This window comes from Crocodylus siamensis, chromosome 1 (assembly GCF_052110815.1).
Source record: "Crocodylus siamensis isolate JL-2025a chromosome 1, ASM5211081v1, whole genome shotgun sequence".
NCBI classification, from domain to species: domain Eukaryota; kingdom Metazoa; phylum Chordata; order Crocodylia; family Crocodylidae; genus Crocodylus; species Crocodylus siamensis.
Window position 1 is genome coordinate 159,799,656 of NC_143395.1, and position 12,664 is coordinate 159,812,319.

General features: G+C 47.2%; 1 protein-coding gene across 6 annotated transcripts in view; it reads right to left on the reverse strand.

The window, feature by feature from the left end:
• Nucleotides 1–12,664, reverse strand: part of LOC149873551 (uncharacterized) — a 103,270-nt gene that overhangs the window by 64,805 nt on the left and 25,801 nt on the right. For all 6 annotated transcript variants that reach the window (XR_016442306.1, XR_016442304.1, XM_090046941.1 and 3 more), the window contains exons 2-3: nt 11,433–11,508; nt 7,542–8,032 (exon numbers count right to left, since the gene is read on the reverse strand). Coding sequence is in view for 4 of the 6 variants with exons in the window: in XM_090046941.1 (XP_089903067.1) it covers nt 7,542–8,032; nt 11,433–11,508 (567 nt within the window). In the remaining 2 variants the exon portion in view is untranslated. The remainder of the gene's footprint in view (nt 1–7,541; nt 8,033–11,432; nt 11,509–12,664) is intronic.

The following is a 12,664-nucleotide window of genomic DNA, read 5'->3' on the forward strand; positions in this document are numbered from 1 at the left end:
GTGTTATAAATAAACCACAACCAACTGCACACATCACCAAAGTCAGAATGTTATTTCAGGCAGTGAGAACTCAACATAGCACTCCAGCTTTGCTTTTGAGTTTTACGTTAAAGATACGCTCAGTAAATATACAGCCGTATCACCTCCTGGGTACAGTGTGTTCTCTCTCTCTGCATGTGTGCCCGTGTCTCGTCTGTTGCTCTTACATACAGCAACATTAAACTGCTCCAGTGCACACCTTTCTGTAGAACCCTTGTCTTCAGCAGCTTTGCCAGCCCCAAAGCTACCCCACCTCAAGTGTCACAAGTGTGAATTTACAGCTGTGCAGAATTTATCAAGCGAATCCCATGCAACTTCGACAAGATGCCTGAATGAAAACAGGCTTGGCAACTGAATGTGAGGGGCTTCCTCTTGGAGAAGATTTTGCCATGTTAGGAAATGTAGACACCCATTTGTGTCCATTTGGGAACTGAGGGCTCCCATAGAATGCAAGCAGCAGGCTCTGATGTGCTGGAAATCCAGTGTGTCGGAGCAGACTCAATCAATCAAGCCTGCTGGACCACAGAAATTACCACTCTTCAGCAAACTCTAGAGTCACATGTATCAGCATCCCCTGTGCTGAAAAATGGCGGCAGGATGTTTTGAACTAAAGCTCGTTCAGTTAGCTTTAGCTCAAAGCACCCTACCACCATTTTTCAGCACAGAGTTCGGATGCTGATCACGTGACACTTGGACACTTTTAATTATCATTGCTCGCTAATTAAAGTACCCACCAGCACCTCCCAGAGCATGTGTAAAAATGCTCTGAGGTACCAACTTTGCTACATGCTTCTGGATCACCACGTTAACTCCATGAAGCAAACAGCCAAAGCATGCAAAAGTGTATATCCAGCTTGTGAAGGGATTTGTAAACTATGAAGCTTATGGACTTGGAAGGAGTAGCCAAATGCCATGCCTACCCTTGGAAAGATGGGAATCTTCCCAACGTGATAGCTAAATTGTCAAATACTAGCAGAGAAAGGGTGAACTATAATTTTACTTTGATATAACTGGTAAATTAGGATTCATTGTGATTAGCTATATTGAGGTCTACCTATTTCTTGCTTCATCTACACTACAGAAGTTAAGATACTGAGGCAAACATGTGTACACACACAAGACCATTCCCTCATTTCCTGGGGAGAAAAGAATTGTAACTTATTCCTGGAGACTGCTCTCTTAATCAGAACAAGCTGCTGCTACCTCAGGACACCCAGCCTAGTGAGCAGATCTCTGCCTGCTCTGATTCACCCAGGCCTGTCAGAGCACAAGAACTTTGCATGTGTTTGTACAAAAAACATCTCCCAGGCACCAGGTCACGATAACCATCCAACAAGTGCTTAAAGGGCATAGAGAAACAAGGATATCTGCTGTCTGGCAAACATATAATCACCTCCTCTGAGGCAGGGTGGGGCTGTCCGCACCCTTCCCATTGAGTCTCTATAACTTCCCAGAGCGTGGGTGTTCTCAAATGGCATCCCTCCCGCCCTTGCCTGGTGTCAGCCTGTAAATGCCCTGATCTGGTAACCAGACATCAGAGCGGAGGGTGCTGAGCCAAAGATTCTCTAGAGCAAACAGTGGACCAAAAGGGAACAGGGCAGCCAACATCTCTCTGCCTCTTCTGTAAAGATGAAGAATGAAGACTTTGGCCATTCCTCATCGTGGTTAATGCCATAACCATTTAATACCCCATATTCTCTCTGCTGCCAAACTTTATCCTTGCAGCCAGGTAGATAAGCCAAACTAATACACCTTTTCAGTCCCATGCTTCTACGGTCCTGATTCAGACCAGTCCACCACTCTCAAATCCCGGAGGGCACGCATTTTGCCAGATGTGTCACCCCAGAATGCTGGCTGGAATTTGGAGACTCCATTTGATGACTAGCATTTGTAGTACACAAGGTAGAAGAAACTAAATGCAGGACTCAAGGGCAAGGGGTTACCAAAAAGCAGATATCATGACATTGTCTTGATGCACCGAGGATTGCTGTGGCTTCCATACTACTGCTCCAAGTTGGAAGTGAAGCTGTACTTGTAGACAAAAAACATGGGGAATAATGCAGAGAATTTCAGCTTTGACAGCCCTGGAGACTGAAGTCTGCTATTTGACCTCAAAAAATAGTGCTGCATACACAGCGGCAAATTAGCACCAACTGCGGTGGTAGGGTCTTGCAGCTGAAGAGCTAGCAGATGGTAACAATTCTCAGTCAAAAACAACATGGGCTGGATTCAAAAGGACAACCCCAAGGTGAAGAGGGCTCTAGAGCTCATAGATCCTCTATCCAGGGACATGTTTCTGGTCCCCACATGCCAGGCCAGGGCAATTCCCAGCTGCTGTAAGGATTTGTAAAACATTACCCCTTGCACCCCCTTTCATGCAGTCTAGATGAATGCACAGCACTCAACAGCCGGAGGCCCCATGCCGCACTCCAAACACACTGGAGCGCAGTTTCTTCTTGTCATCCAGGCATACCTCCCACTAATTGCTTTGCCACTGCCATGTGTGAGCAGTACGTGTGGCCAAGCAAGCACTCAGTGCTGCCCCCTACACCAAATTCATCCCACCCAAAACACCAATATCCGGCAGAAGCGGAAAGGAATACCTATGTGTCCAGATGCCAAACATACGCAGGATCAAACAAGCTCCTGTAGGGTGGATTCCATAGGAACTCCAAAGGAAAAGACTGATCTCATCAGTCAAAGGAGAGGAGGTTTTCCACGGGCTTTCCCATTCTGTATTAAAACGCTTCTTCCATATTGCTTTGCCTATTCATTGAAGGTCCATCTCCCCCCCCACCCCCCTATAAGAAAGGTTACAAGAGTCAACAATAAGAGCTCAGTTTCCCTCAAAGATAAAAGCCAAATTAAAACACCGGATAATATTTCTTCTCCCGCAGCCCCTTGAAGCTGAGTATCTGGAAACACTTTCCTTTTAGTAAGAAATTAAGCCTTCAAAATATCCTTTTTTCTTCTTGCCCTCATGGGGAAACAGAAGGGTACTGACTTGCCCACAGTAATTCATCAGCAAAGCCAGGCATGCGAGAGTCCAAGCTCCCTGTCCTGTGCTCTTATAAGACCACAGTTTCTTCTCCACACTTAAAAGGCGAGAGGAGCAATACGGGCAGGAAAACAAGGAGTGAGAAATCAAGCAGATGTTCTGCTCCCACTGCAGTCCTGCACAGAAACGCACTGCTTGCTAAAATCCAGCTCCTGCCTCTCGAAGAGCCAAAGACACTTCAATGAGTCCCATTACACAGCCCTGGAGGGGGGACCCTTTGCTTCCCTTTATCTGTTTACACAGCATGTCAGGACCAATTAGTCTCATTCTCTGGGAACCAGCTCAGCAGCTCCAAGGAGCCTCTGTGGGATCTCAGCTTCCTTTTGCTTCAGCCAGCCCTTCAACACACCAGGGAGCATTTCCCCCCTATCCTCCCTACTCCTTGCCTCCTGCTCCTAGCGCCATTGGGAGCTCCACACGCATCCCTAGCGGCCAGAAGTAGCCCCAACCTTTGTGAGAGACATGGACAACCTCCTTAAATGGTGTGTGGCTGACAGCTTGGCTTACATATAATAAGAGTGCTGCCCAAAGACAGTAATCAAAGAGCAGTTGGGAGAGGTTATGTACAAACACTGAGGCAGGACATTTCAATTTAATTAAGAGAAAAGTGGAGGGGAGTCAATGGGGAGGAATCTTCTGGGCTTTTCAGTCTGAGGGGTCATAAAGAAAGGAGCTTGTTGAACTCAGCATGTCCAGCATCAAATGGGCAAGGGAAACACTGTGACCACCAAGGCAGTTTTCCTAGTTGCACCCGGGGAAAACCCACCTCCTTTGGAGTTCCTCTGGAATCCACCCCACAGGAGCTTGTTTGCTCCTGTGTACCAAATGTGTAGCTCCTGGCAGCTGGACACATAGGTATTCCTTTCCGCTTCTGCTGGATATTCGTGTTTTGGGTGGGATGAATCTGGCGTGAGTGCTTGCTTGGAACAGGGTAGTACCCACGGAGTTAATTTATAGCCAACTTCCCACTTCCACTTCCAGTGGAAAGATCTTGGCTTTATGCCCAATTTATGGAAATGGGGGACTCCTCCCTAGCTCGCTCCTGGGGCCTTGTGGCTAAGGGCAAGCAAACCCCAGGAGCATCCAAACCCCAAGCCTCTGAGCTTGGGCCTGCACATAGGATGCTTCCCCAAGGATTTGGAAGCATTTGAAGCCCCAGGTGGGCTGGAGGAGGTTTGCCGGTAGTAGGGCCACTTCTAGTTCTTGACTGACTCACAGATTTGGAATTGATGTGGCTGATTTGGCTTGGAACATGAAACATTTCCCAAAAAATAATGCGCAGCATCAGACAGGAAGAGGCTACAAGACTGGTCAGCCGCAACAGTGAAGAGGACTGCCCTTTGTTCAGACTCTACTGGGGCAAAATGCAGTGCTCCCACCTTGCACAGCCAAGCTGAGGGGCCCTGACCATGCATCCGCCCAGAATGAATCTTCTTAAAACTGCATCTGTTCAGTGTTGATTAAAGATTCTGGATTGACAAACTAGGACAACAAAGTCCTTTGTTCATCTGTAGGCTGGGGGGCAAGCAGAAAAGCAAGCTCTCCCATAGCATATACCTGGCCCCCATAACTGCAAGGCAGAGGCCCCACATCTCTAGAGAGGAAAGGCAAATTCAGACTTCAAGTCCATCCAGTCATTTGACTACCAAAGAGAACTTGCTTAGCTGAGATCCTTTGCACCCTGTCATCTGGTCTGAGATTCACGGTCTTATTCCACAGTGATCCCTTGACTCAACTTCATTGGCTCTGAAAAGCCTCAGCAGGTTGGAAAGCTTACTTGAAAAAGTACTGCCTAGGGTTCACCCTTTGCCAGCACATTCCTAATTATGGTGCTGATACGGGAGGTAGGGAAGAACCAATTTATACTATGCCCAGAAACAGAGATTGGTTCCTAAAACAAATTTATCTTCCAAAAGAAAGGTCCTTCTCTTCCCCTGCCCCCACCCCACCCCCTGCAACTCCGAAATTAAGGCACTTTGCCACTCAGCTGGACAGAGACTCTTCTCTTTTTCTTCTCTAAATATGAAGGGATTGATTTAATGGTTCTTGAACACCTAGAACAACTGTGAATATCAGTGCGAGTTTTGGGTGCAAGGAAATACTGAATTGGGCCCTCCAGGTGTTCTGTCAGGAGAGGCTTGGTGGGAAGGAGAGACAGACAGAGGAGTGAGAATTGGGAACTACCCTGAAATCATGAGTCTGGGTACTGGAAACATATGCTTTATGCATACACAGCAAGGTGGGGACAGGGAGCTACTGTGATGGGGCAGTGTTCTGTTGGAGAACATGGGAGAAGGGCTCTTTCCTTGAAGATCTTTTTAAAGAAGAAATCTGAACAAATTTGAGCTCTCTTTCAGACATTTCAGCAGGATCACATTCCAAGTCTAACAAGGGCAGTGGTAATGAGGTTAAATGTAGTGCCCCTTTCCCCCAGCCCCGCTAAGACAACCAACAGAGCAAGAATAGTTTGAATTACAGCCTGAAATGCAAGGAATTCAGAAATAAGTCAGAACTTCTGTCCTGACTCTTCTGCACTCAACTAGAGTCACCAGGTGCCTGGAGACCCAGAATGTCCATTTTTTCCCTGTGTGATTTTAAAACTGACACTGCAACAGTACAGGAAAAAAAGACAAATAATAAGGTATAGAGCTGAAATACTCAGTACTGCAATAGCATCCCAGTGAAACACAGATCAGACAGTGTGGCCAATCCTACCAGAAGCAGGTATTCACCCTGTACAGTATCAGCTTTATAGTTCTTGCTGAGCACAGACTATAAGAGCCAATACAATGATTGGCATGACCTAAGTCTGTTCAGATACAGCCTAGAGAAAATTTAGAATAACTCCATTACCACTGTAAACCCAGGGGACTGAGAAAAGAACCAGGGACCAAGAAGTGTGGAGAGTAGGAGTGCACCGATAGAGAATTTTTGGGGCAACACCAATGACTGATTTTTAATGAGCTATATCAGCTGATATCAATTAAATTCTGATATGCAGCTGGGCAGCTTGGAGAGCATCTGGTTGGTAAGTCTGTTGTGGGGGAAGGGGTGTGGGAGGTGGGGGCAGATCAAGGCCCCCGCAGTGAGGGAGGGAGTGGGACTGGGGCAGGGGCAGGTGCTGCACAGCCAGGGAAGAGCAGGGGACACAGCCGTGAGCAGCTTGTCCAGGGGACGCAGGGGAGGGGGGAGGCAGCTCCTGCCACTGCATGCACCCCGGGAGGGCATGGGGGCCATGTTCCCCTGGATCTGCATGTAGGGTGAGAGTGAGGTGCCACTGCGGGCTGGGGTGGCATCAAGCTCTTCCTGGTGTGGGGGGTTTGGCCAGGCTGCACTTGGGGCAGGAGGCGGCGGTGTTGGAAACAGATATGGGGGGAGCTACAACCACCCCAAAATTCATCCTAGCCCCACCTAGCACCACCACTACCTGCCCTGAGCACAGCCCAGCCCAACCCCCTGCCAGAAAGAGCCCAGCACTACCCCAGCCTCAGCCAGCAGCAGCCCACCCTTGCCACACACATGCCCCGCATGCCCTCCCAGGGTGCATACAGCAGCAGGAGCTGCCCCCTCCACCCCAGACAACCCACTTGTGGCTTCATCCTGCACCCCACCCTGCCTGTACAGTGCCTGCCCCTGCCCCACTCCCTCCCTTACTGCTATCTCAGTCTGCCCCCTACACCTCTTCCCTCACCATTCCCCTTCCCTCACAACAGACTTACCAGCAGGGCCCAGCTACTCTTCACATTGCCAGACTGCACTCCTGGGCACCTGCAGGCTGTGCTGCAGCTGCACACACACAGGGCATTTATCAGCCACATTATCGGCGACATCAGCCCAAAAAAGCCAACTGCCAATGCAGTTAATTTTCCTTACACTGGTGCTGATCCCATATGGGACTGATGTATCGGTACACCTCCAGTAGAGAGGGATGTACAGAACTACTTTTAAACTGGACAAGTAATTATTATTATTTATTACTTTTTAAAATAATCTTGGGGTACCTCTACTTGCTGCACCAGAAGAACAGAACGGTAAAAGTGCACTGAGGACACTAGATGTAACTCCACTGAGGACAACCAAACTGGATTTTACGCTCTGTAGTGCCATGAACTGCATGGCATGTATCCTTCACCCTTTCCCTCTTACTGGATGGAAACAGCACTAATCAACTATGTGTCAATGCAACTTATACTTTACCTCAAATGGAAAATCCTGGTATAGCTAAGAACTAATATATTCTGGAACAAGTTGCAGTACACTGGCTATGTGACTATAGACTGCTTATGTGACTGTAGGCTGGAATAGACTGGCTATACACCCATGCAAAAACAGGCAATGTATGGTGTCACTATACCATACCTGTCACCAAGCCTCTCTTTACCCTCTGCTCACAGTGGCAGCTTTTCAAGAGAGGCCAACTTTTTTGTGAGTAATTCAGTCTTACCTGCTGCATTTTTTCCAGGTCAAGGCTGGGCCGGCTGACCTTATCCCCATATCCTTGCCGGTGTCTCTTACAAGGCATGACTTGCTCAAAACCAGCCCCAACACTTGTGAAGATCAAAGGTCTGGGGGCTGGGTTCCGAACCAAGGGCTGGAGTCTCTTAGGTGGGGAGGCACTGAACAGCACCGGGCTTGGACTAGCATGCAGGCTGTCTGCCTGTTCCACCACAGGCCGGAAAGTCATGCCACACAAGTTCTTCACTTCTTCATCACTGGAGGATGTGTTGTTGCTATCGCTACAACAGGCTAGCCTGCTGACCTGTGACCACTTCCGTTTCTCAGCAGCAAACTCTCGGTTGATGCGCTCCAGTTCTTCCTCTGAGCTGTGGCGATCCAGGCTGGCATGGAAAAGGGCTCGCACCTTGCAGCACTGATTCTCCTGGTTCTGGAGCTGGTTGGTGGCTAAGGGCATCAGGTTACAATTCCGTCTTCTCTCTGACAGGAGGAGGAAAAACATACATGGTAGGACAGAAGTAAATCACCTGCTGTGCCACTGGATCTACTGTCTTCTGATCTGCTTTCCTTACTCTTCCAAGTGACCTCCCTGCTCATTGCTGCAAGCATGGAATTCCACAGAGCACGTTCTACTGTAGGCTGGCTACTGGACATAAATTTTTCAACAGCCAACTGGACAATAGCTGTCCAGTTTCACTTCCTGAATCTAATAAAAAGCTATGTTCCAAAGTAATATGCTGGTTTCAAATATCTGAGCACATGTATGGTATTCTCTCCCAGTGACTGAGCCACAAATGAGATGAAGGTCATACAAGTTGTGTTGATTAAAAAGAGGTATTTTGTTGTTTCAGCAGAAAGGCTAGTGTTTTTTGGAGCTACTTGTGCACTCCCAGCCCCATGTACTATTCAGGCTGCCCAACATTTCATTCAGACTCTGTTCTTTTAATGTTATGAAATTTTAAGTATTTTGATGTGGGAGGTGTGGGGCAAAGATCTGACATTTGGTAGATCTGATGCTGGTTTGGATAGGAATGATCCTGCCTCAGGCAGGGGCTGGACAAGATGACCCATGAAGTCCCCTTCCAGCCTACTTCTCTATGATTTCTATTAAAGGAGTAGCTTGTGTGCCTTGGACATGGCTTCTGCTGTCCTTGTGAAAATCTGTCTAAAGCTAGCCAGCTCATGACCCTTTGACAAAAGCACAATTTGCACATGCTCAATGGAGACTTTGCTGGTCTCTGGCCTGAGAATTTCCATCCACACTGAGCATGTTCCAGTCTGGGGCTGCAACTGCAACCATGGCCAAGAAGTGACAGTAATGAATCTGCTTCTGTTATGGTACCAATTATACCTGCTGGACCTGGGCAGCTTGGTAGGTGAAACTGTCTGATTTGAAGACAGAAGGGCTAAAAGCCAGCTGCTGGGAAAAGAGAAAATTGGAACAAGGAATCTGAGGGAGAGGGATGGGAGAGCTAAGACTGGAGACTGGCAGGACAAAGGGACGGTGGGAGATGGGATGAGGTAGAGTGGAAATTGGAACAGGATGAAGAAGATTGGGAGCTGGGGCAGGAGAAAACCAGGAAAGAGACACTGATAAAGAACAAGAAAGGAGGGCAATAGAGAAGGAGACTGGGACTGGGATAGGAAAGCTGAGGCATAGAGACAGAGTAGGCAAAAACAATGAGATTGAAACCAGGAGACACCGCTGGGACATGGACAGGGAGAAGTTGAAGGAAACAGGGGAGAAGTCAAATTAAGGCCAGGTAGAACAGAAGCTATGCTCCTCATGTTTCACTACACAAGCAAGTATCTACTATTCACAATTATCTGAGAAACCTAGCACTGGTTCATAAAGGCTGCGTCTACATGAGACACTGACTGCACAGTAACCAGAGTTACTGCGCAGTAGCATTGCCAAACAGCTTTGAGGAGACACTGACTGTGCAGTAACTTGTTATTACTGTGCAGCAGCGTCTCATCATGCTTCGTGCCACGCAATGCTACTGCACAGTAGTAATGAGCTACTGCGCAGTCAGTGTCTCGTGTACACACACATGGCCACAGTAACAACCTCTCACTCACTCAGAAGCCTTTGTGGTAGATCTAAAGCTTCTAACACCACTGACAACACCTACAGGCATCCATACAATGGAATTTCTGTATATTTGGTTTTTTATCTAGGAAATTACACACAGAAAAAAGACCTAAAATAGTCATTGCAATGTCAAGCACTCCCAAATTAGAGCTGTATGCGCTACCTTAATTCAGCCTCCCTGTGCATATCCATGATGATCTGATCCTAGGACAATCGCATCCTATTTTCTCTGCAAGACCTTTACATCTTTCACGACCCAGAATAGATGATGCTCTGGAATGAACCAGAGTTGTATATCAAGGAAACTGTTGACTGTAGGATTCCTGCTTCATTTTTTGCACAAGTTGGAAGGTGAGTAGCAAATAAAACAGGAAATTGCAGCAAGAAAAAGGTTGGTCTAATGCCAAAATCAGTCATGTGTTGCCCTGGAGAATTGTTTTGGATCCCTAGCTCAGGCACAAAGGTCCTATGGACTGTCAGGTAAAGAACGCTACGGCCAAACTTTTCACTGGTGGTTGCTAACTGCATGCTCCTTGTTTCTGGGTGCCTAACAATATTCTGGAACGTGACGTGCAATGGGACATGTGCAGTGAATATGCAAAGTGTCATTTAATGCCAGCTACTCTTAAAAAAAATAGGTCTGTGGTGTACCTAATTTGGGACTCACAATCGGTGGATACTTTTGACCTTGATCTTCCTGTGCCTCAGCTCCCCATTTTAAAACAGAAACTAGACCATCCTTATACTTCCCTGGGGTTTTGTGAAAATAAGTCAGTTCGTGTTTGTAAATTGCTAGAGCCCTACAGAGATGAGCATGATAAAAAAAGATGGTGACTAAATTACTAATTCAGTCTTCAGAGCATGATTTAAACAGTGTGCAGTAAATAAAACCTAGGACCACACCATGAATGATAAGGTTAAAACTTGGAAAAGCTGCTCACTTCCTGAGCACCATCCACCCTGGGCACTGATTGAGGCAGTGTCCCTCTGGACACAATATGTATTTGTATAATGGATCATAATGCATATGTTTAAAGTGGGCCAAATTAGGTTGCAGAGTTCATCTTAGTTTAGGTATTTCCTAACACTGGTGTGCTTGATTTTGCAACCTTAATAATGAAGCAGTCTGTGTGATGTATGATTCATATAATAACAGGCTGTGTTGTATGCAGCTTACAAAGAATCAGCAAGGTCCACTAGACAGGGTCCTGGGTTGGGAATCAGGGGACTGGGTTCTCCTCCCTGTCATTACCCTGCCCTGAGACCTTCACCGACCTGAGCTTCTAGTCGCTGCCCAATATTCACCTTTCTTAGCAAACAACTTAAACAGTTTGGCAACCTCTGCTCCCATCTGGAAACACTTGCACATTTTACCTATAGGGCCAGTCTTGTTGACTTCCTACCTCAGGGGCTGGGCTGCCCCATACACAGTCCCAGAGTGGTGAAGTGACCAAAATCCACTCAATCAGAGCATCAGGGAATGAGCCCTATTATGTACTTGTATACATGTACAGGGAAATGAAGAACAATCCTGACAACTGATGCCCTTCTGAACACCTGTTTACAATCCTGGTGAATCCCCTGCAGCCATCAGGCCTCTCCTGAGCAAAAGTTGCCATGCAAAGGAGGATGCATGTGGAAATGGGAGTTGATGCAAAGTGTCCCCTGGGGAGATACATAGTGGGACTGTACAACTGGTTGTGGTGTAGCTAGGATAACATGAACTAGAAGGCAGGCATCTACCAACAGCAGCCCTGAACCCTCCTACCCATCCTCTTGCTTTACCTCTGTCAATCTGAGCAAGTTCCTGGTTCTCGCCCTCAGAGTCGTCACTGTCCTCATCACTTGGGGGGTAGGAGATCTAAGGGGAAAATCAAAAGAGAAAGGCTTTATCATTAATGTTAAATGCTTGATGCCCACTGCCCGTGATGCTGCACACAGCCATTTCTCCTGCATGTCCTGCAGCTATCCACACAACAAACCACACATGCCTGCCAGGACACCTGCATACACATCCTCTTCCCCAACCTCAGCTTCCACTCCACTCCAGCATGTACCCGGCCACCTGCACCCAACATGAACTCACAACTTCCCCCCCTTCCACCTCCAACTCTCCCCATATATACACACCAACACCCTGTTAGTTAACCCCTTAAAAAAAGACACAACCTGCAACCACACTAGGTCTGTCCCCACCTGTGCTCCCCTAGGGACAATTACTTCCCCAACTCCCCCTCACAAACACAGACACGTCTTGTCACCCCCAGCCTACAAGACACCCACAAATTCATGCGGGCCATCATCTCAACTACACTATATATGTGCCCTGATTCCTCTCATGATGACACCTGCACACATTAACAATGTAAGTATATACTCGCCATGTCACCCTTTATGGAAGAAGTCTGATATAATGGAATAAGGATGGTACATGTAGGATTCCACAGAAACGTAATTTACTTACCAAATCTACAGACTATAACAGAAACCTTGAATCCTTCTGCAGATTTTCTAAAACCACCCACAGGATTTGATAGGCAGAGGTAATTTAAAAAAAGACCATTAGCATTTTATATGATGTTTCCATATTGGAACATCCACATTGCTATGCCACCCTACACACCTCTCATTTTCCCTAAACCCAAATACCCACTGTTACCGCACCTCCCGTATCACCACATCTCCAAAAACACACATCTTGTCACTAAATAAACACTTATCTCCTACCAGCGCACAGTACTGGAAAATTCATCTGCTTCTGATACCTACCATATGGGGCACTAGGACAATGTCCAAATCAGTGGTCCCCAAAGGGTGTGCTGTGGCACACGAGTGAGTTGTGAGAGTAGCAAAAAAAAGTGCAACACGAAAAGTGGGTGAGCTCAAGCCCCAGACAAACAGGCCCCACAAAGTGGGATTGGACAGCTCCATGTGGCAGGATCTGGTTTGCACATTTGCCACTATTTTTTTCCTGGATTAAGAGTGCCGTGGTTGCAGCGGCACAAATTGCTGCAACA